We start from the raw sequence: 22,632 nt of genomic DNA on the forward strand, positions 1-22,632 counted from the left end.
GATGACATGGGTGATGACTAACTCATGGATATTGGCTGATGAAGTCTCTCTCGTCGATGCATGAAAGCAATACTTCAGTTAGCTGAAAAAGTGCCACGTTATTAATCGTGCTCAACAACATATCTCATATACTAAAATTGGACTGGAGTGAAAATGTCGAGTAAAAAAGTATTCGTTACTGTAGGAACAACAAAATTTGACGAATTAATAAATGCTGTAACGGCACCCGAAGTGTTGCAGGTATGAAACAAATGTCAAATCTATCTTTCCATTATTATAAGCCATTGTTTTGGTACACTTTTCTTGGATTCGGTGTCGTAACTTGTGTAGAATCAAGTACCACGATACTGCTGTATCTGTGCCAAATGTTCCGAATACCTTGTTTTATTCGTGTAACAATGTTGCGAGACGCTAGCGACTGAGTTTTATTTCAGGCATTGAGTAATCGAGGCTATAACCATTTGATCCTTCAAATTGGTAAAAGTTCATTGGATCCAGACTGCTCACCTCGTCACGGTTTTCGCCGAATAGAATATTTCAATCTGAGCCCTTCGATACAGGAGCAAATGACATCCGCTGATCTTGTGATAAGTCATGCAGGCGCTGGAAGTTGCCTCGAAGCTCTGGAGGCCAAGAAACCCCTAATAGTTGTCACCAATGAATTGCTAATGGATAATCATCAACTAGAGCTTGCTGAGCAGCTCTATGAGGACGGGCATTTATATTATTGCAATCCTAACACTTTGCTAGAGCTGATACAAAATATGGATTTGTCAAAATTAAAATTATTTGAAGGTAACAAAAGCGATAAAATAGTTGCGTTCATTGATCGAGTAATGGGATTTTGACCCATTAGCATAATCTTTAGGCTCCATTAACTTAAATTCAGTAAATATTGCCAATGCTTACTGGATAGATAAGATACTTTTACATTACCGTGTGTAAAAAACATTGAACCATAGCAAGTTTCTAACATTTTCTAAGTAATTTGGTTTTTTTTTGGTAATAAAAATTGTGTACAATTCGTAAATTTAACGGAAAAAATATCCTTTGTTACGTAGTTGTACTCATCTTGCTTGTCGCTCAAAATCATTGTAATAAACAGTCTAATATTGTATTATTTCATTCCTTTCTCACATTTTTCTGATTTCCAAGAACCAAGAGTACTTTTGTTTGGCTCATCCAAAAATCTCTTTGAATAAATTAAAGTTACAAAAGTATGGGATTGCTTGTACCAATTTGTGATGAGTGTTTAAAAAAAGCGAATCATTTTTTATTGATTGGATGAAGTAACGTATGTATATAGCATGTATATCAATAAATACTTAAATTTGATAAAACAGATACAATTGAATTTTTAATTAACATAATTTACAGCAGTGACTTCTCTGTACATAAATAATTATCGATCAATAGAGAATAGTCATGTCTCGCAAGCTTATACATGTAACTTGTTTTTTACTTATAGGGACAAGTTAACAAATATAAACGTACACTAATCCCGTCATTACAAGACAAAATGGCAATGTGTCTGTACATAAGTAGACGTTATATCGCAATCATTAATCTGCTTTCGAAAACTTATACAAATGTATAGAATTCCTTAAACCAATCGGCACACATAGAAAAAATTACGCAATTATTCATAACGTTAAAACAAAAATATTGTTCCATTTTGGCCATGGAATAATAATATCGAATGAAATTTAACGTGCGTATTTAAAGAAGGTTATTATGTATGCGGCTTTGAATTCGATGGATAAATTGAGTTAATATGATGAATACCACAAGGTCAAACCGATCAAGAAAGTTTATTATTATCTGTTTTTTTTCTCTCTTTGTTTTGTTTTTCCATAATTTCTACAGTAATTTTTCATCTAATGTGTACCACCCACAACTCGGTGTAGTTTTCGTCTGTAGTATGTAACTTCCATATGACACATGTATACCAGAGGCTACGATAGGTACGTATAACACACATGACATTTTCCGTTTAGTTACAGACAAGACCAAGACGAGTCATCTCCTTCAGCAGTTCATTACCCATTTGGGCGGGGCTTCTCGTTACAATCACTCCGGCCTGGAAATAATACGATAAATGACCCCTTTGTTTTTCTCTCTACTGTTATCTGGTGTAAAAAAAAAAAGTAAGAAGTGATATCTGCCTCTCAAGGAAATTTTTAGTAAAAGTATTACTGATATGTATTTCTAAGATATGTAATATCAGTGCAGTAAGTTCTGATTCTGAATTTAACCTTTAGACCGCCAGTGATTTTAATGTATATTCAAATAACCCACATTTATATTATTTGACTATAGTTTCGTCAGTATACTGCGGCCTAAGGATTAATTCTGTACTTGGGAATCATGTGTAATGAATAATCTCAGCAAAACCAATTGCAATGAAAATGTACTAAAACAATCTACATTACCTTTTCAAGAGCGTTAATTTTGTCTTGAGCGCCACCTTTACCGCCTGAGATAATGGCACCAGCATGACCCATTCGACGACCAGGAGGAGCCGTCAATCCGGCAATAAAAGATACAACCGGCTTAGCCTTTCCACCCTACAGTGGAACAAATTGAATCTATGAAATTACAAAAATTATTCTCTACATTTAGCTGCGATTAGGGTGTAAGATTCTTTTTTTCCGTTCTAAAAGTGAAAAGTATTGATTGCAAAGTGCAACGTTAGTGAACATTGTTTTGTCTAAAGTCTAATCTTTAATAAATAAATCAATTAAGTATGGAAAGTCAGCATCAACATATCTTAAAACTTTTTGAATTCAGCAAGGTAGGATCGTAACTTATAGAAAAAACCATGCGGGATATATGGGTATCACTTCATGATTAGGTCTGGAATAGGATAAGGATGGATTAGGCATAATGGCGGGTCATGGATACCAATAATTCAGAACAGCAACCGACAGTGTTATGTTCCATGAGGTATTCAGCAGCCAACTCTTCAGCGCTACCCCCGATTTCTCCGATCATCACTATGCCTTCGCATTCTGGATCTTGTAAGAATACTTCTAAACAGTCAATGAAGTCTGTACCATTGAAGGGATCTCCGCCGATACCAACGCACAGAGTTTGCCCTAGCCCAGCCTTAATAATGCGAAGAAAATTGATTCATTAAAACCTGATTTATGGCCAAAGTATCTCAGAATTATTCATGTGTCACCATGTACGTTTTTTCTCAAGCAGAATTACTAAAATACTTTTGATTCATGTGACTCACCAGAGTTGTCTGATTTACAGCTTCGTAAGTCAGAGTCCCGGATCTCGAGACAATACCAATCTTTCCTTTTTGATGGATATGTCCAGGCATGATCCCAATTTTACACTGATATTGGAAAAGAAATAGGTAATTAAGCTCTTTACGGTTTTTACGTATGAAGATACTAGAGCAATACATTTGTCACTGAAGATAATGAAAGAAACATAAAAATTTACCTGTTCTGGAGCAATGATTCCTGGACAGTTGGGTCCTATAAGGCGAGACTTGTTCTGTTCAAGAAGACGCCTCTTCACTTTTACCATATCGTGCTGAGGCACACCTTCAGTGATACAGACAATTAGAGGCATTTCTGCATCCAAGGCTTCCATAACTGCTGCTGCTGCGCCGGGTGGTGGAACATAAATCACCGAAGCCGTTGCGCCTGTAGCTTCTTTGGCCTATAAAATACATAAACTAAATAAATATATAATAACATGCTTCAAGATTAAATGTCAAATTTCAAAGGGAATTTTTTGATTTTCAATCTCACTCTGGGTATGCTAGGATATATAGAATGAGAATATGTTCAAAATTAAGACAGGAACTTTGGTGTTGAAAGGTTTCATTCTTGAGATTGTCGCTTGAGTTTATCCATATTTTTATCGATGTGGGAATAAAAAAAAAAAAAAAAAAATAGAACGAACCTCTTTGACAGTTTTAAATACAGGCTTGCCCAAGTGCTCTGTTCCAGGTTTTTTGGGATTGACACCACCCACAATTTTGGTCCCATAATCAAGTGCTTGTTGACAATGAAATGTTCCTTGTTTGCCTGTAAATCCCTGGCATATGACTTTGGTATTTGAGTTTATTTTCAGGTTTTTCCTCGTGTCCGTGTAGTTGAATCTTACTTGGGCACGGAGCAAGCTGCTTCGACCTCCCACTAAAGCAAAAATCATTCAAAATTAGTTATATTTCTACTATGCAATGCTGTATCAATATTGGACCATTCCTTGAAATATCTAATCCAAATTCTCTGTAACGCTAATAAGCTCTAATTCTAAGAGCCATATGTCACAAATAGCACCGTCAATGCAAACAGAAGATAATGAAATTTACTCAACTACCTTAAAGGTTATGCTTCTCACGATTCAAGTATACTTGTTCCAAAGATTATAGGCCGGAATAGAATAGATAGACATAATAAAGTTTAAAAATAGGTAAAATAAAATGGAAATTTTTTTTTCATGTAGTTTAATTACAATGATTAACACATTCTTAGATGCAATTACAATGGTATCAATAAAATCAATGTCATATAAATACTCATTCCTGGGAATCAGAAATATTTGAATTTGTTATTTCTATGAACAGTATCTTATACCACAAGAATAAATGACTATTGGTTCACTCTATGAAACAACATTACAAATTGTTGCTTAAAATGATGAATTTTTTGCGTTCTACAGAAAATTTATCATTATTTAAGTTGACATGTTAAGCATACAACGGACGCAGTAGGACGAAACAAGTATTAATAGGGTAATTGGATGTCGACCTCTTGAGGGAAGAAATACCGAAAGGATTAATGTATATCATGAAATTATCCACAGTCCGGTCACGAAAGCATGAATCTGACTTATCTGCCAATGGCACTTGACTTATTAATTAGTGATTCGATCTTAGGAGATTGTCAAGCAATTGAAAGGATTATTGAGCAATTTGATAGAAGCAAAAATGTGGGTTAGATTACATAATGTACACGAGACAATTGTCTCTTTTGATTTGAGCCATCTGGGTCAAGAGCGAACAGCATTCGTAGGGTTAAAATAAAACGGGGTCTATGCAGGTGCGACTGCATAACGATATACGGGGCTTAATTTATTCCGGAATACATTTTGCTTGCGGTACGACTTGTGATATTTTCATTGTATCAATGTTTAAATTACCGACCTGTGATTTTTGATAGATTCCTAACAGCCGCAGCCATTTTAATAAATTTGTCGAGAAAAATTAATTTCAGAACGAACTACGGACTTGACACCATGGACGGGGACAGACAGCCTACTCCTTAATATCTACGATTCCTACTACCATGATATATCCTTGGTGAACAAACCGAATGAAGCGACTCAACACACGGTTAAAAGCGTTCAACGCGAAGCAGTGCTGCTTGCTACGATGTAGAGGCGCTGCCTTTATCCGCCAACTATAAGCTATATATAGGTAAATTGGCTAACTATAATACTAGTACGTACTAGTTAGTCGTTTTAACCAACACAATTTTAGCAGTTTTTGGATTTTTAATGGTGAACCACATGCGCGTATCGAATATGAAAATTTTATACTTTCATAGCACGATATGAGCGTACTTTGCTCATATTCACAGAGATACAACCGCAACAGATCTTCTAATCCTACCAGACGTCGATAATTAATATTGAACAATTTTAATGCATACGATAAGACGTTGAATGGTGACGGAAGGATTTAAAGACGGCTTATATCCCTCGGCGCAAATTTTTATGGCTAGCACTTCACGGCTGAGAGTCACAACAAGCCGTGTTAGCGATTCGGTAGCGTCTATCAGTGGGAGCCGTTCACGCAATTCTATAGGCACACAAACCATATGCAAACCCGCAGTCTACCTCCTGGTCGGTCCCCTGACACACGGTGCTAAAAGGGGTTCGCAAAATGTTCCTCGATTCTGCTGTTAATTTCCACCAATAGTGGCGCTAGTAGTTACCTGACGAGCTTGCGCGCGGTCAGCGAGGGCAGCGAGCGTGTCAGAAGTCTACTACTAGCGCCACGTAGAGGAACTAAAAAACGGGGACAAGACGCGTACAATTTTTTTAGTATACGAGCAGTGGTGAGTGTCAGAGGGCTGCTCCTGGTCAATCTCTCTGTAAGCCTATGGGTGATGCACGTTCAGTTACACATGCCTATAATATATTTTGGTGGTGAAGGCTCGCCGCGTGCCGCACGTGTTAACCTCACATTTTGGTAACACGGTTTCCTGAGTGAACTGGTTTCATAGCAAAAATGGTAAAGAAAAGTGTAAAAAGGAAGCGTAAGGAGAGTGAGAAGGCTAAAAATGTTGAAACCGAAGAAGTGGTGAAGTTCCCGCCATCGAAACGATCGTCCGATGAACCTGCGCCGAAAAAGGTTATTTTATATTCTAACCTCGTCAGTTACTGTATTACAGGTGTACAGACAAACTGCAATCACGCAGCTCACATTTCTCTCAAGACAGAAATTCTCCATTCCCAGTCCACCTTATTGCTAATTTACACCTTTTTCACGGAAAGAATAGTCGCCGCGTCTATTCGCACTACAAAGTGAACCTACACAGGACACTCCAAATATGCCAAATGTTCGGATCTCTTGAATTTTTTGGAATGAATTAGAGTGTCCGAACAAGTTTTCAAGCCATACCATTTTTTACGTGAGTATGATTTGTTTAAAAACATTCACTGAGGGTGACAGACACCGACAACATACTTCGCATCTTTCGTGTGTGTGTTTCAGTTTTGGACAGTGCTAGAGTATAATCATTTATTAAAACTCTAGCAACGGTATAACAGAAACTGAACTTAATCTAACCTTTGCCACACAACTTTAGCGTGCCTGAAATAATACTTTGGATATTTCAATTTTTTGCAAAACAATCGGGACAAATAAACATTTGGCTTATGGAATAATTGGAGTGCCTCGTGAAGATTAACTCTAGAGTGAATAGATACTTTGAAGAATATTTATTTTAAATAGTCATTTTTGTTTCGATAGACGAGATGGATAAACAAACAACGGGTGCTAGTATTCGCATCACGGGGAATTAACCACAGAGATCGTCACCTAATGGAAGATATTAAACGACTTATGCCACACCATCGCCCAGAGAGTAAAATGGAGCGATCCAAAAATTTGCAAGTTATTAATGAGATGTGTGAAATGAAAAATTGCAACAAAGCCATGCTTTTCGAGGGCCGAAAAAAAAGAGATCTGTACATGTGGTTGTCTAATGTTCCAACTGGACCATGTGCGAAATTTCTTGTTGAAAATGGTAAGTATTTAACCAATTATGTACAATTAATTTGACGTACATTTTTGATGTTTTTGCTCGAAGTAGCTAATGCTGCCATCTCAATATTTATTATTAAACAGTGGGTTGTTTTTTAAAAAAAGAATTTCCTCAACCTAAAACTTTGAAAGAATAAAAATAATTGCCTGAATAATACATATTTTTGGTTCTAGTTTATACAATGGCAGAGTTGAAAATGACTGGAAATTGTCTCAAAGGGTCAAGACCATTGCTATCTTTTGATGAGAATTTCAATGAGAAACCTCAGTATGGTGTCCTGAAAGAATTATTGACACAAATATTTGGAGTACCAAACCACCATCCAAAAAGTCAACCGTTTTTCGACCATATTTACACATTTAGTGTTTTAGATAATCGAATATGGTTTAGAAATTTCCAAATTTTAACGGAGGATGGAGCACTAGCTGAAATAGGCCCCAGATTTGTTCTTAATCCTGTGAAAATTTTTACCAGCAGTTTTGGTGGTGAAACGCTTTGGAATAATCCGTATTATATTTCTCCAGCTAAGGTATTTTCAGTACTTACAACTCAGGGTTACAGTACGCTTTTGAGACTTATTAATTCAGTGATATTTTAATCTTTTTTTTTCAGTACCGTCAGTCATTGACGAAAAAAGCAGCTGGTAAATACATGAACAGGATAGAACAGAAATTGAATGCAGAATCTAATAAGCCGGCGGAATCTTATGCTTTGAACCCATTAGATGAGATATTCAAAGGGGATCCCCTGGCTGCGGCAGAAAAAATGGAAGAGTTACAAGAGCAAGGAATTGACGAATCTGCCAAAGTTGAAAAGAAAAAATCCCTCAGAGTAAAGTTCGTTAAGAAAAAACCGAAAAAGCATTTAGTGGGTAAGCAGAATAAGAAGAAAAAATCAATAGTTGCCAAAAAAATTAAAAATTGAACGAATTTATTGTACGAACTTCTGACGCACTCTGTTGTAATAAAATACATGCATATAAAATATTATCGTATACAATTACTGTCAATTACGAATGCCAAATCCTTCGTGTGAATGTTAGTAGTTGTTTTATTTAAAATTATGTTCACTTTCAAATGTAAACTTCAGTGTATAATATTGGTTCCTTAATTTAGATTCAGGTATTACATTAAAGTTAGAAGCATCTTCAAACAGCAGTGAGTAAATGCCATAGGATAGCTCACGATGCCTTAAAAAGTATCAAAATCCATTATTTTCTTCATAAAAATCTTATTGAGGATTAGAACGTTATAAAAAACCTATAACAATTTATTAAATATCACACGCAGAAATATATTCATGCCTATATATGTATATATCTCTCCCGACAAAATGTATTATTTCTTCTTATGTACGTTTCTACAACAGCCTGCCAAAATCATTCGAAATAGAAATATTAGTACTATCATATGGTAAGCCAATAACTTTCTTCATAATCAACGCAATCGTATAATTGCTACAAATTTTGTGTGATAAACTTAATAACAGTTCTTGTAAAAAATATTCTATTACCACAAATATATATTTTATGATCATAACAAATCGCGAAAAGCGTGTTTGCTTATACCTACGTATGTATGTACAAAGTAATTCCATTTAATCTAGACAGTAGACAATGTATCTGAATGAAACTGCGAGTAAATGGTTCAGACGTGTGTTGTACAATATTCCTGGACGGTACAAATAGAAAATACAACCTTGTTCATAAAAGTCTTAATCTTCAAAATGTTAACCAACATGAATGATTTTTGCAAATTATTAACATTGGATTATTTGTTACATATTTAGGAACAGAAAAAATTGTGAATTATTTAACAAGAGTTAAGAACCACCGAATAGTTGTCTCTTTAAGGAAATAAATTGAGAGTCATGATATGGAAAAGTCTTTCATTTAATTTTCGTTTGAGAATCATGTAATTTGAGAAGAAAAAAAAATATGTTGAATTTTGTACTTCTATCAATAGACAATATTTTTCTGTAGATGGTATGGTTAACATCTATATCACAATTGTGAAAGTATTGATTGTTTTCTCGAAAGCCTCGATCAGCTATTCGAAATCGTGTCCAGATATTTTGGAATGCATGCGAAATTAGAGGCACTTAAACAGGATAATGTTATATGCAGTTAATTCTATTCACAAATTGTGCACAATGTTTTTGTGTATCACTATATTTTTATTATCACTAATCGGTGTTCGTAATTCTAGTATATGCTGTATTTACGACAATCAATATTTCCTGTTAGCTCTAATATTTTGAACGTTTAAGGTACGTGAAGTAAAACTTGACAAAAATTTTATGTTATTCAAGATAACTGATGTGCATAGCAAATTTGAATATTATTGAGGAAGTATTTATTATTAGAAAGACTTTAACGGATGGAAAAAAACCAGAGTTCAAACTGTCTTAAAGTGAACTGTGCGTGATTGTAAAATTACTAAAAAGATGTGTATATGCTATGATTGCACTGATGATATCGATGATACGTTATTCTCATAATATTTACGTTAGATGTAGTCAGAAAATTTATAATGCTAAGAAGCTCGAAAAAAGTGAGCAAATTTATTTTTTTGCAAGTAACTCACGTTAAAAAAATGCTTAGCCAGAGAATGGCCAGCATTGAATTTCCAAATGTATCTACTGATTCGTATATGTAATATTCATAACTAAACCAGGCTTATGATATCTATAGATAATGTTTCATAAAAAGTATTTAAAAAAAAAACTGTTCCGTAAATTGCGTGAAAAATAGGTAACCAAAGTTTGTTTATGAAATTCGTAAAGAATGATATAAAATTCTCAAAAAACATAAATAAGAATATTGTTTAACTATAGTATATCTCAGCTCGTATTGGGGAAGTAAATACCTACCTTAATAAAACAGTAGAATAGAACAGACGAGAAAAGACTTTTTAATACTTATTGGTTGATTGGAGACAACTCGAGTGACTGTTGACCGTTGGTGCTAGGATTAGCTGATCCTACGTTAGCCAGAGCAGATTGTCGCCATTTACCATTTTCTCCATGTAGATTTTTGTCTTCGCAAATGCACAAAAATAAGGTGTCGATTACAGTCTGAAAAAGAGAGAAGACAACGTGTAAATAGTAAAAAATTATTGTGAAGTATCATCTACCGAAGAAATACGGAATACGTAGTATTGGAACAATGCTTATGTGTAATTCAATTCACCTCATAAAGTGAGATGACACTGTGTGCAATGAAGAACGCAAATACGCAAATGACAAATATTGGTGCTGCATAAAAATGTAACGTTGGATCCTGCCTTAGGAATAACAATCCGACACTTCCAGTAGCTGCAGTTACAAAACATTTACCCAAGAAGAGAATAAAATCTCCTATACCGTTTATTACTGCTATCTGCAAAGCATTGCTGACCAGCGTTGTAAAGGCCTGTAATCAGAATAAACTGCTGTTGATTCAGTTGATTATATGAGTTACAACTCTCATTTGTCGAGTATGAATTGCATGACATCATACCACTTTACTTACGTCACATCCTAATTTCTACTACTTAAAACACAGAATAAGCTTATCACTTACAATCCTAGCAGCATTGCAGAAATGTGTCCCTTCAATTGCTATTACTGTGTATGCATTGTGGTTCATGTACCGTATGAATTTTTCTAAACAATAAAAGCAGCATATGCAACATTTTAATCCACATTGGGCACATGGGGATGTTTCCTTGGTTTTTTCAAACCTATAATAAAAATTAATACATAGTTGAAATTCCAAATGCATTTATAGGAGGAGATGCGTTAGTGTCAGTAAATTACTTTGCATGGAGGTAAGTAAGAATGAGTCGAGGCACTTTAAAAATAGTGATCAATAGTGAACCACATGCTACAGAGCCTAGATGGTAGCTGACCAGTTTACCCATGGATGAACAGACCGGGGAAAGACTGGCATCTTTTCCTCTGCAAATAGAAATTTGAAAAAATTAATCAAATCAGTATTATATTGCTTCCAAGATGCTGGACTTTATTATTAAAAAATTGAAAAGGAATAAACTCAACTTTGTGACAGGACTTGTATGAGTGGTAAAAAGATGAGTAATAAAAAAATTTCAATTAGAACATGTAAAGCAATATAAGGTAACAAGTAAATACCTGAAATACCAATGAGCAACAGCTCCAGCAATTACCATATTCTGGCAAGCAATTATGAATTCGGAAATCCATATTAATCCGATAATGTAAACCCACCACATGTACTTGACCCAGGTAGAATCAACATATTCTACAAGGGTAAAAGCTAAAAATGTTCTCACAGTTAGTAGAATCCCTTGTGGACCTAATTTTTGAACACAGATTAATTTCATAGTTTCATGATTTCAGTAGTTTACATAGGTGGACGATCACATTCTACTCTACTTTATTTAGTTGATGAAAGTATACTTTTGTAATTAATAGAATCGTTTCGACCCGATGATGTCGTCAATGTCACTTCATCAGTCACTTGATCCTTCATTAACATTGGCACTTTTTTTATTCCAGGATAATCTACAATAGTTATTATTTTAAGAAATTATAATTTTTTTTCTCAGTATTCGAAAATAGAGTGTATCATTGAAAAAGGAACAAAAATCATTTCACTGCGTTTGCATACAAACTTTCTTAATTACTTACTGGCAGTAGCGAGGCAGAGAACTATAGTTATCCAGAATGCAAAAAACACTAGTAGTGATAGAAATGTTAGTAATGGCTGGAAAAATAAGCCAGGAAGTTCTGCTAGACATTTTGCACTTTCCTTAAACAGTTGAGCCATAATACTGATGCGATGGCGTAGAAAACAGAGCAGAAACAGTAAAATGATCTGTAATTTTAATACAATATTTTGAGTAGGCAGATAACAATGTTCACCATTTCATTTCTATATTCTGGTGGTAAATTGGGTTTCTTTTTTTGTTGTTTTCCAATTCATTCGTAAACTTTATCCAAATAAAAATTATCTTTGTATAACATAAATAATTTAACGCTATTCTACGTCGTTTTGGTGCAAAGATTATACACATGTAGAAAAGTAATGCACAAAAGAATTCAGTGTACAAATATTACCAGAAAAGGATTCTACATCTCATGTATATCTTATGTATCGTCTGGGAATGAAAGGGTAAATTTCTCTAACCAACTACTCCAGACTAGATAATTTCTCTAAAATATGAAATTCTGATCTCGTTGACAAAAAATTGATAAGGAAGGTTAAAAACGTACAGTTAGAATAGTTGCTACAATTGAATAAATCAGAAATGCTTTTCCATTGCGTACGGACTCTTCTAATAGCTCATTAGGATTTGTTTCATCCAATCTAATTTTGATACGTATGTATGTCCACCACAGCAAACCGGTACCACCTAATTTTGAGGAATATAATGATAAGTATTAGATAAAGATGTTTAACTATGCAATATAATTCGTTCGCTGTTTTCTTTAGCATTTGGAAAAATGATTCACACTGTTATTTCGCATAATAATATTAAATTGCAAACTTCATATCATAAGCAAACCATCAAGTATTTAGATTATTCTATGCTTGCATTCTATATATTTTTCGACATGTTAGAAAACTCACCGATACAGGATACTGTGACTAGGATCATTACTATCCAGCTCACGATGCTTGCCAATAAATGGAATATAGCGATCATGAACAAGGACAACACTGAAATAGAAGAAAACTTTTGTAAGAAGAATTTTTGTTAATTGAGAATTTTATATCGACCCTATGGATTATTTTGTAGTAAAAAAAGTAATTATTTACCAAAAGCAAGAAAAGATAAAGCAACAATTTCTCTCCAAGTTTTATATAAATCTCCTAAAATTTGTTCAATTGCATCCCATGAATTGATTAATCCATAAACGTTGGAAGCTATAGTCTCTGCAACTTTCCCTATAGCTCTTGGAATGCAGCGATTCAGTATGACAGTACTATTATAAACAGGAAGCACTGGGCACGCTCCGGTCTTATCTTTTGAATTCTGACTGGTGCATGCGCTGAATTTACTTCCTGGTCTATCATGACACAGCTGTGATCCTGTATCTTTATAGAACTGGCAAACCTGTTCCATTGTTTCCATGTTACGATCCGGGCATTCTTTAACACAGATTTTCAACGAGTCCTTCAAATTTGCCACATCCAAGAAGAACAAGTATCTATAATATCGATTTCATGTTATTATACATGTATTTCATTTTACCTCAATGACACTTCAAAAATATCACCTTTATTAAGCATTTTTTATATACCACATATCGTCTAACATAGTTACGTACGATTAGTTGTTTTATATTTATACTTGTGTGATGCGATTACATTTTTAATGAGTGAACATGTAATGGATTCCCATGATAAGATAACTGTGGCCAAATAGTACTTCAGTAGTAGGCAACTATTATGTGGTTGAGCAACATCCGCGGAAGCTCATTGCAAGGCATGGGAAACGGGTGCAAAAATTACTCGTGGGATTCCAAGAACAATACTATTTTAGCAGTGAAAGAGTCAGCAAGTGAGAATAACTAATGCAACAAACAATGATTCAATCTTTCTTTTTATTTTGTGTTAAATTTTTGAGAGGTGGCCAAAAAGAAGGATCAATCGTTAGTTAACAGTCTTTTAAAATTTAGCATCCGTACTCCTAACCCTTTACATCTCAATGCTGAAATTTTCCAAGGTTGAAGACAATTTTTTATAATTTACCCCATAAGTTTTCCTGTAGAACTGGCAATATTCAAATTAAACAATAGTTTTAGAACTTTCTTTTGTAATAATTAAAAAATATAGTACTCACGGTTTATCACTGGTGTCTTGCCCGGACAGTTCCATGTTCCCAAACTTCTTGTTGTTTTTTACACCACATGTATTGTCAAAGCTATCAAACCCATTTATCAAACGAATTGGATTACCATAAACCAATGCAAATGCAGCTATCAATATCTAGAAAAATTAAATACATATTGCATATAGTTTCGTATTAACTTTACTCTAATTTAATTTATAACCCTTAAGCAAATATGATTTTCCAAATAATTTAAACCGCAAGAAAAAGACATCTGTGATACAAGTAATACGTTAATTTTTTACTCTCAATTCAATTTTGTGTTGCGTTTTTTCATTAATGGATTATTTCCTACAGCTGAAATTTTCGTAGCATAAAATTTCTGTGTGATTCGACACACAAAAAGAAGTTATGGTGAATGCCGTTGTACAAGTAGAGTTCACTTGTAAATTTACGTAGAATAAGGCAATCACGAAGATGACATAAAATTAAAGGGGAGCACAATTTTGCAACTAGGCAATTAATACCTACTTTCAATGAAATACTCATTAAGGAGTAATGTTAATAAAATTGCAAATGGACCTGGATTACTCTTAAAATTTGAAGACGACATTTAGCCAGCATGAAAAATGTTTACAACATCGATTTACGTATTGTAATACTAAACAGAATTAATTTAATTAGCTTGTCAAACGTCTGATTAGATTCTGAGTCACGTGCTAATTACTCTTGTACAATGAGAAAAATGACTTACTCTCGGCAGGTTATACATACCATTAAAAACCAAAACAGAATAAAAAGACATAACCAGAAAATATCCGTACAGCCGCGGACCCGGGTAGGTTCAGGGCGTTCGTCTTCGTCGTCCCCACAACAGCAAGACATTTTTTCACAACCTCTGTATCGTGCACCAGAAAATTACAACGCCCATCCGGCTTTGACGCCTCTTGACTTTAATCCCGAGCTCGCCTTCGGCTAGTAAACTAACTGCCAGCTAGTGGCAGCCGCTTGCCTTTGTTGTTGACGAATGAAGATCGTCACTCCGCCCGGACGCGTTCCTGAACTATTCTTGTTATATCACTTGTTGTGTGTGTTATATCGAATCACATTCCATTTGCGCGTTATATCGTTGCCGTGGCAACGAAAACAAATCGCATCCGGCGGGATCAGTGAAGTCGTTCGCACTTCGCCGACTGGCTGTGTTGGTGTTCAATCATTGTCAGTTTCATTTCGAACTCGTGTGCGTACGGAGTGTAGCATACGCGAGGTTGGTTAAGCGACATGAACGTAACATGATGTTATAAAATATTTTCTGTTACAAAATCCAACCTTTGTAAACATTTCGTCCAGTATTTTAAGGTCTGTTTTTAAAAAATATTGTATTAGACGGATTGTGGATGATAGGATTCGCTTTGAACTTCATTTCACATCGTACTGTCTCACTTATGTCTTCCATTTCGAACCTAACCTAACACATGTAAGCAGGTTATCACTAGTTGATGTTCAGAATTATGGGCAACCGAACTGATAGTGCATTGATACTTCATTCGTGTTGTTTTAGTTATGGAGGAAGATGGTGCCAAAAGAATGAGGGGCAGAGCACGAGGGAGAGCCCGTGGCCGTCCTAGGGGACGAGCTAGGGGCCGTGGGAAAAAAGCTGTCAAGGTGTTTATTATGAATAAAAGATGACTGAAAAAACTGGTATACGCATAATCACCTTCATTATAACTCATAATCCCCAGATTATAGAAAGTGATGAAGATGATGTGCCACAAGCGGCTGAAGAAACTCCTATGGAAACAAGCGGGGTGGAACCTGAACAACAGGAGCCTCAACAAGCTCAGCAACCACCAATCGAGCAACAATTTGATCTGGAAGCTGATATATCACAGCTAGAAGCTCCGACCTTTACAACTATAAACCGAGGACCTCCCGAACCAATGTTACGTCTTCGTTGGGACCATAGAGTAAATCTTATTGGAGAAAAGGTCTTAAATCCGATGATTCATTGCTGCGACAAGTGTCTTAAACCGATCCTTATTTACGGACGTATGGTAAGGGTTTGATTATGAGCGAATTTGACAGTATTTTTTTTTACTCATTTAAGGAAGTGATGGGTATCCTTATAATAATCAGACCAAAATTTGACTCATTCGTTTGTTGTCTCATTTGGATTAGATACCTTGCAAGCATGTGTTTTGCTTGTCCTGTGCTAAAAGAGAGGATAAAGTCTGCCCAAGGTGTATGGAAAAGGTTTCCAGAGTAGAGCAGACTGGGCTTGGTACAGTGTTTATGTGTACTCATGGTGGAACTAGGTACGGAAATGCCGGATGTAGAAGAACCTACCTAAGTCAAAGAGATTTACAGGTTTGTTTGTTTACAGTGATGCGAAGGCAGGACTCAAAATGTTCTTTTCCAAATATTTAAGAAATACCAAGTAGGATATATATTTTCTTTCTCAGGCTCACATCAATCATCGACATATATCAGCTCCTTCTGCGCCGGTTCAAGGATTGCAAGTTGACCAGCAGTACTTGCATTCTAAACCAGAAATGGATACACAAATGACAAAAATTCCACCAGTTTCAATGCAAACTAGTAGAATGAAACAGGTTCAATCTCACATGGTTCAGCCAATAATGGGAAATGATCCAAGAGTTAATTCTATGGTGAATCAACAGCAGGTTGAACATCGGCAACAGCAACACAGACCGCAGCCTATTATCCCTATGCAAAACTATCAACAAAGCTCTGCCCCACCTCCTACCAATACGCCGATGAGGACGAACCTAATAACTGTACCCATCCAAGATACCACTATAACTACACATGACATGCATAATCAGCAAAATCATCATTATTATCAACCTCCTCCTCCTCCGCCGCAAGTGAATTACGGAGGCTACAACGTACCTCCTCCTGTTTCACAAACGCAACAGTACTATCCTCAGCCGCAGCATCCGTCGCAAGTCACCTACGCCCCACCACCTTCGCAGCAGCAGTATGGTCCTTCAAGTTCGACTGCAATAAGACCACCTGCAACCTCATACATGCAAGAACAACAGTACGGTCCTCCACCTCCGCAGCAACAGGCACCTCCGCCGCAACCTCAGTGGACCCAACATCAACAGCAGTTTTATAGATAGGAATTGAGTCTTTTTTCTTTTCTGCTCATGTACGGCACATAGTCAAAATTACCGCGACAAGGTTTACCGTTTAGAAAAAATATGTGTTAATAAAGTTTGAGTGACCTACCGCTATCCACTGTTCAATCTTATAGATGCATTTTTCCTTTGCTTTGCGAATGTGTGTACTTGTATTAATATCAAAAAATGACGTTTCTATATACGTACATTACTTCTAGTATATCAAAATCGAGTACACTATAGATTGACTACGTTTACACTTTCATATTTTTACAAGTATTTTAATAGGCTACTAGTGAAAAAACTATCTGTATAAGAATTGGTTGTATTCTATTTTTAAATGTTATTTAAGAGCACCTGTACAGAATGGCGCAGTTTTTTTGATAGTTTGTTTTCAGGTAAATTACGATATTTTTGTTTTAATTATATTGGGAGCTGAATATGTTTTTTAGTCAAATCGAACAAAAACTCCTGCACTACATACACATTCTCTTATAGTTCGAGTTTATATTGAGTAATCTCTAGCCTAAGAGTAATAATTTGTACCTACTTTGCAAAAAAGTAAAGAAATTGTAATCAGAGAGATATAATATTGTACAGAATGACAGGATGCAATGTATTTACAAAATCAATTATATTTAACATTTAAATATATTATATAATATTACTTAAGTTTCTCATCATTTTACCTAGCGAATGTTCATTTATTCATGTAGTGTTACCCCAGCCATATACTTTGCAACGCATTGAATTGTATTCTCACTCAGCCTCCACACGAATCTTTGTTGATTCCAAACATAAAAATTCTTTAGAAGTACATTCCAGCGCTGCATAAGTATCAGGTCAAGATACTTCATTTTAAAACTTTAATAGTTTCTGAAGAACTCATTTATACTATGCATAAAAATAGTTTTTCAATTTGAATCCATCACAAAATTATTTCGTGTTATATATAACATGTCCGGGTTTCTTGCACCTTGATCCCATCGTATTTATTTTCACGTGCTTATGCTTTGGTTTTATCTAAATCATTCTCTTGGACACATAAGCTGGACATAACAGTGCACTTCAGAGTCCGAACGAATCAGGTCACCCGTTTTCCTACATACAGGCAAGTCACAGAACTACAACTTGTAGAATTCAAAAGTTGTCTCTTGTGCAGCGATAGCTTGTGTAAGAACTCCCAACAAAAGTTCTTGTATTATTATACACACGTATAACTTATTACATGATAATTCTTTTGCAGGAAGACAGATATAATCTTTAAAAGGCTGAAAAGAAAAGTGATGAAATGAATCATTTGGGTTTCATAATTATTATCCTCGATTGATGTAAAAGAATAGGCTGATCTCAATGTATTTGTCCATCCTCACTTACTATGAGTTACGGTAACCAGATGCATTTCTGTGTTACTGTGCATTGAAACGATCTTGTACTGATAATTGGAGTGTGAGGTTACTGAAATGCTTGAAGTGCAATTCTAACTGTAAGAGAATTGAGAGACTATATAACACGGTTGAAGTATAATTTTCTGTCAAACAGTCCGTTAAAACTTACAGCAACATTTTATAATAAAGCCACGTTAATCGCAAAATCGATCGTTTTCTCATATGAACTTTGTAATAGAAGAGCAGCGATACTACAAAGTATAGCAGGAACGTTAAACTTTCTAAGCTTGTGTTTTCCAACTCGTATTAGAACACGCTTTTGATTTTAATGTAGATCTTCGAAATTCATCGACATCTACAATAATAAGAGTTTAAGTTTTCAATGGAAGTCCAGACATGAAAAATTCTCTGACATTATTAAGGTTTTCATCAGGTTTGATTAATTTCTTTGTAAATTCTGTGATTTTCGAATTATTGTGACAAGTAGAGGTCACGCTATATTTTGACTGTGCAATTATTCAGTTTACGAGATTCAATCTTCTCAATGGGATTTTAGGATACACATAAAAAGAATAACTTTGACTACAAACTTTTCACTTTGTATACCAAATCTTGCGCATATGAGATCATTTTGCAAAACCTTTGCCAATTTTTACAATATTATTGAAATCAGTCAATTCTGGATGATCACGTGCTTGTGGACGGGTGATTGTGTATGTTTACACTGGTCTGAGGGATTAGCGGAGACGCCAGTGGCTTTGGTGTCGTTGATTCGGGTATTGGGATTGATACAGCTGGCGGAACAGGTGAATGCTTCTTACTTCTATCTGGTTGCCAAGGTTTGGCGTGATCCTTACTTAACCTCTCACTAAGAGCTTTTAATGCTATTTGTCTGAAAACAAACATAGAAACAATAAATGTTGAGAGTAACATTTCTAACGTATAATTTCTAACTAATTCATATTTATGTACAATTTCGAATTTTTAATAAAATTTTATAGTATAGTTTGGTTTAAAGAAATGCATGACAAGGCAATGTCAACTTAGTACTATTAATTCAAGTGTCTTTTTTTCTAATACATACCTACGTCTTTCGCTATCGTGAGGATCGATTCCTGGTAAGCTAATTACCAAGCCTGGAGGTGCATTGGACATGTCAAATCTGCGAACAACTTTTTTGCAGACACCAAATCGGACTAGAAATCCATGTACTGTATTTCCGACAACTGCTATGGGTGGCTGTAATACATTGGGAAAGAAACTGAAAGAAAATTGCGATTGTAGTTGTTATAAGATTTGATATTATGTATCTACGTAATATTTTCAAGGTGGTATTAGAGAGCAGTTATGTTTCAATAGCATTCCATTTGCCAAACATAAATGAAAGTGTATTCCAGAATAGAAATAGCTTATTATTGATTTCCACCTTGCAAAAGTGAAGTTATCAGCCATATCGCCTCTTGTTCCATTATTGTGTCTTTGATAAAAGCGTAAATAAATCCATGAGATGAGAAGACCGCTCAGAAACATTGTTGGATGCGTTCCTTCCAGTAAACCAAGAAGCCAGAGAAGTAGCGCAACGACCCAAACCATCAGAGGAATATTCCTGTTTGATATTTTCCCTATCGGAGTTTTTACCAGGATGTGATCTGGCATTATCTGTTTCACAGCTACGCTGACACCTGAAATAAGATACATGGTATTTGAATAAATTATACCAACTGATTTGTAATACCAATTTTCTTTCTGAATAAAGTCATGTTTCTATGCATCCAAACAAATAGCCATTGGCACAAATCAATGATGCGTTGGAACATAAAAGGCGGTTAATGAGGTTTATTTTACGATAAGATTAAGCATTTGTTTTGAGAGCTAGAGGTAGACTTTGGATGGTAGTTTGAATACAATCTTAAATTTTTTATATTTAAAATACCTGCAATATATCCTGTTAATCCGTGAATGTGTATGTCAAATAGTAGATCGGTGTCGTTGGTGCACATGTAGAGGAAGAGATAGAAAAGAGCAGATTGAACGGCAACACCAAAATTGACGATAGCAAAGAATGTCATCATTTCCATAGCGCCCCACAGGGGTTCTATTAGCTTTCCGCAAAGACCTACGGTGATTATGTCGACGCATACTTCCCAGAAATGTATTTCAAGAAAGCAGAACGTAAAAGCTGTCCAGATCCAGAATGCAGGTGGTAAAAGATAACCTGGTGTTACACTCAGTATCCGTACAGCCTCCTCAGAGTAAGACAGACAGTATGAAAACAACACGACTACGCATATGAATTTAACACTAGCACTCGTGTTTCCTAGTAAGGCTGCGAACTGTTGCCTTAAGTAAGGAATATTCCTCCCTAATCCCTTTATTGTTGCCATTTCTTGAACACTTTTAACCTCTTCAAATCCAGGAGCCAACTTCCCCTCTGATCTGACGTTTGCGCCAACTTGCGCCAACTGGCGCTGCATCCACAAAGTGCTTTGCGTGCCTGTTGTAATCGGTGTGCTCCTGACCTGACGTATGACCCCGAATTATTGCTATTTTTGCCGTATCTATCACCGTTCTCGAGATATTCGCGATTTTTAATTGAAATTCGGCTAATTGAAAGGAGTTATTAATTATAATATTAAAAATTATTTCTCCCAACCACCTGACCCCGAATTATTGCTATTTTTGCCGTATCTATCACCGTTCTCAAGATATTCACGATTTAAGATTGGAACTAGCTAAATTAATAGGAGTTATTAATTATAATATTAAAGATAAATTTCCCTTTTTTACTTCAATCTCGTGGTTTTCTTGGTCAAAAAAGCATGGCTGGCGCGCCAATAAAATTACAGGATAAAAGGGGCCTAGAATCCTGATCACGTCCGTAATTTCGGAACTTTGCAATTTGTATGTTCTAACAAAAATACATGTACATTCAGGTGCAGCGAAGGTCGTAGTTTTATTTGCTCTGATGTACATTCAATCGATGCAAGTATTTTTGGTAATACTAATTTATTACTTTTTTCGATGTGTAATTGTTGGATAACATTGTCCTTGACTTAAGTCTTTCAATTAAGCTGAACGTACTAAAGTCGATTGAATCACTTCTTATTAATCAATTACGCCGCAAATTAAACATGTCGAATCATATCTGTGTGTTAATGCCGCTCAAATATGGATGGTAGCGAAAATGCACCACTGTTAATCTCGAAGTACTCCATGCTCGAAGAACGCTCGAAGTCATAAAACTGATGGCTGCCTACTCGAAGTACTTTATATGGGAGCACGGACTTATGGACGGAGCCTTTTCCTGCTGAATTGCGCTGAAAGACGGAAGGGGAATCAGAGCCGTCAGCCATCTTGATGAGCTAAATAGATATACGTATACCACGGCCACGGACGCACACGGATGTGTGCGCACGTGCAGTTTTTTGTATTGTTGCATAGGTTAGGTCAGAAGTTGGCCGATCACGGACTGAGAATTCAGAATAATACAAGCCCTATTGTGTAGCGCCCACGGTCTTACATACAGGTCCGGTAACTCCGGCACTTTTGAGTGGTAGGGGGTGTCACCGTTAGTGAGGCACACGGTCTTGTTTCCTATCTATCCGCTAGGGGCGCCATTGGCCCGGGGTATGATAGATATAGATATATACCGATAAGATAACCTGCTCATCGAAGTTTTTGACTGTTCATAACTCAGTGTAAAGTGTGTAAACGATGGATCATCTACAGAAGATCTCAAACTGTCTCAAAAGTTGTGAGCCCTCGCTTGATGTTTATGGATTTTATTGACTCAAACATTTGAGGATTCCGTTAAAATAAAAAAATTATCACGCCCGCCATGGAATGCTAGTAAGCATCTCAATCATTTTTTACTCGCATCTTTCTTCATTTTTGAGTGTTATTCAGGATTGTTGATTCCGAAAAATCAACTGTTCGGATCTGATTTATGATTGGCTCACCCCGAGGGGGCAGCGCTGCAGACGGCGAAGACGAGAATCACGGT

General features: G+C 35.8%; 6 protein-coding genes across 11 annotated transcripts; 3 read left to right on the forward strand and 3 right to left on the reverse strand.

The window, feature by feature from the left end:
- The first annotated feature begins 99 nt into the window (after positions 1–99).
- LOC107218436 (UDP-N-acetylglucosamine transferase subunit ALG13 homolog) lies at positions 100–1,615 on the forward strand. The gene is made up of 2 exons (XM_015656312.2): positions 100–240; positions 435–1,615. The coding sequence occupies exons 1-2, from the start codon at positions 154–156 to the stop codon at positions 846–848; spliced, it is 501 nt and encodes a 166-aa protein (XP_015511798.1). The 5' UTR covers positions 100–153; the 3' UTR covers positions 849–1,615.
- Positions 1,616–1,792: 177 nt separating this feature from the next.
- On the reverse strand, positions 1,793–5,334 carry LOC107218442 (succinate--CoA ligase [ADP/GDP-forming] subunit alpha, mitochondrial). Of its 3 annotated transcripts, none has more exons than XM_015656320.2 (7): positions 5,171–5,328; positions 3,925–4,160; positions 3,457–3,678; positions 3,242–3,346; positions 2,929–3,108; positions 2,433–2,567; positions 1,793–2,080 (listed from the first exon to the last, which is right to left on the reverse strand). In XM_015656320.2, exons 1-7 carry the CDS (start codon positions 5,205–5,207, stop codon positions 1,994–1,996), a joined length of 1,002 nt encoding a protein of 333 aa, XP_015511806.1. In that variant the 5' UTR covers positions 5,208–5,328; the 3' UTR covers positions 1,793–1,993. The 3 variants fall into 3 exon arrangements, with proteins under 3 accessions (XP_015511806.1, XP_046593413.1, XP_046593414.1); XM_046737457.1 differs by having other exon boundaries at positions 2,905–3,108; positions 5,171–5,319; XM_046737458.1 differs by lacking the exon at positions 1,793–2,080 and having other exon boundaries at positions 2,460–2,588; positions 2,905–3,108; positions 5,171–5,334.
- A 782-nt stretch (positions 5,335–6,116) lies between these two features.
- Positions 6,117–8,284, forward strand: LOC107218429 (ribosome biogenesis protein BRX1 homolog). The gene is made up of 4 exons (XM_015656301.2): positions 6,117–6,382; positions 7,004–7,280; positions 7,472–7,827; positions 7,911–8,284. Exons 1-4 carry the CDS (start codon positions 6,260–6,262, stop codon positions 8,220–8,222), a joined length of 1,068 nt encoding a protein of 355 aa, XP_015511787.2. The 5' UTR covers positions 6,117–6,259; the 3' UTR covers positions 8,223–8,284.
- On the reverse strand, positions 8,212–15,141 carry LOC107218439 (choline transporter-like 1). 2 transcript variants are annotated; one of them, XM_015656316.2, is made up of 12 exons: positions 14,870–15,141; positions 14,108–14,253; positions 13,081–13,472; positions 12,892–12,981; positions 12,534–12,673; positions 11,949–12,135; positions 11,718–11,822; positions 11,430–11,574; positions 11,097–11,237; positions 10,861–11,020; positions 10,489–10,710; positions 8,212–10,373 (listed from the first exon to the last, which is right to left on the reverse strand). In XM_015656316.2, the coding sequence occupies exons 1-12, from the start codon at positions 14,978–14,980 to the stop codon at positions 10,218–10,220; spliced, it is 1,995 nt and encodes a 664-aa protein (XP_015511802.1). In that variant the 5' UTR covers positions 14,981–15,141; the 3' UTR covers positions 8,212–10,217. The 2 variants fall into 2 exon arrangements, with proteins under 2 accessions (XP_015511802.1, XP_046593410.1); XM_046737454.1 differs by having other exon boundaries at positions 11,430–11,613.
- Positions 15,142–15,318: 177 nt separating this feature from the next.
- Positions 15,319–17,908, forward strand: LOC107218431 (E3 ubiquitin-protein ligase Hakai). 3 transcript variants are annotated; one of them, XM_015656304.2, is made up of 5 exons: positions 15,319–15,572; positions 15,657–15,760; positions 15,838–16,149; positions 16,274–16,462; positions 16,558–17,908. In XM_015656304.2, the coding sequence occupies exons 2-5, from the start codon at positions 15,659–15,661 to the stop codon at positions 17,239–17,241; spliced, it is 1,287 nt and encodes a 428-aa protein (XP_015511790.1). In that variant the 5' UTR covers positions 15,319–15,572; positions 15,657–15,658; the 3' UTR covers positions 17,242–17,908. The 3 variants fall into 3 exon arrangements, with proteins under 3 accessions (XP_015511790.1, XP_015511791.1, XP_015511792.1); XM_015656305.2 differs by having other exon boundaries at positions 15,319–15,454; XM_015656306.2 differs by having other exon boundaries at positions 15,338–15,362.
- LOC107218441 (transmembrane protein 115) lies at positions 17,702–21,931 on the reverse strand. The gene is made up of 5 exons (XM_015656319.2): positions 21,286–21,931; positions 20,563–21,148; positions 20,056–20,311; positions 19,714–19,890; positions 17,702–19,521 (listed from the first exon to the last, which is right to left on the reverse strand). Exons 2-5 carry the CDS (start codon positions 21,101–21,103, stop codon positions 19,317–19,319), a joined length of 1,179 nt encoding a protein of 392 aa, XP_015511805.1. The 5' UTR covers positions 21,104–21,148; positions 21,286–21,931; the 3' UTR covers positions 17,702–19,316.
- Positions 21,932–22,632: the final 701 nt, after the last annotated feature.

The sequence above is a fragment of the Neodiprion lecontei genome, chromosome 4 (assembly GCF_021901455.1).
Source record: "Neodiprion lecontei isolate iyNeoLeco1 chromosome 4, iyNeoLeco1.1, whole genome shotgun sequence".
Lineage (NCBI taxonomy): Eukaryota > Metazoa > Arthropoda > Insecta > Hymenoptera > Diprionidae > Neodiprion > Neodiprion lecontei.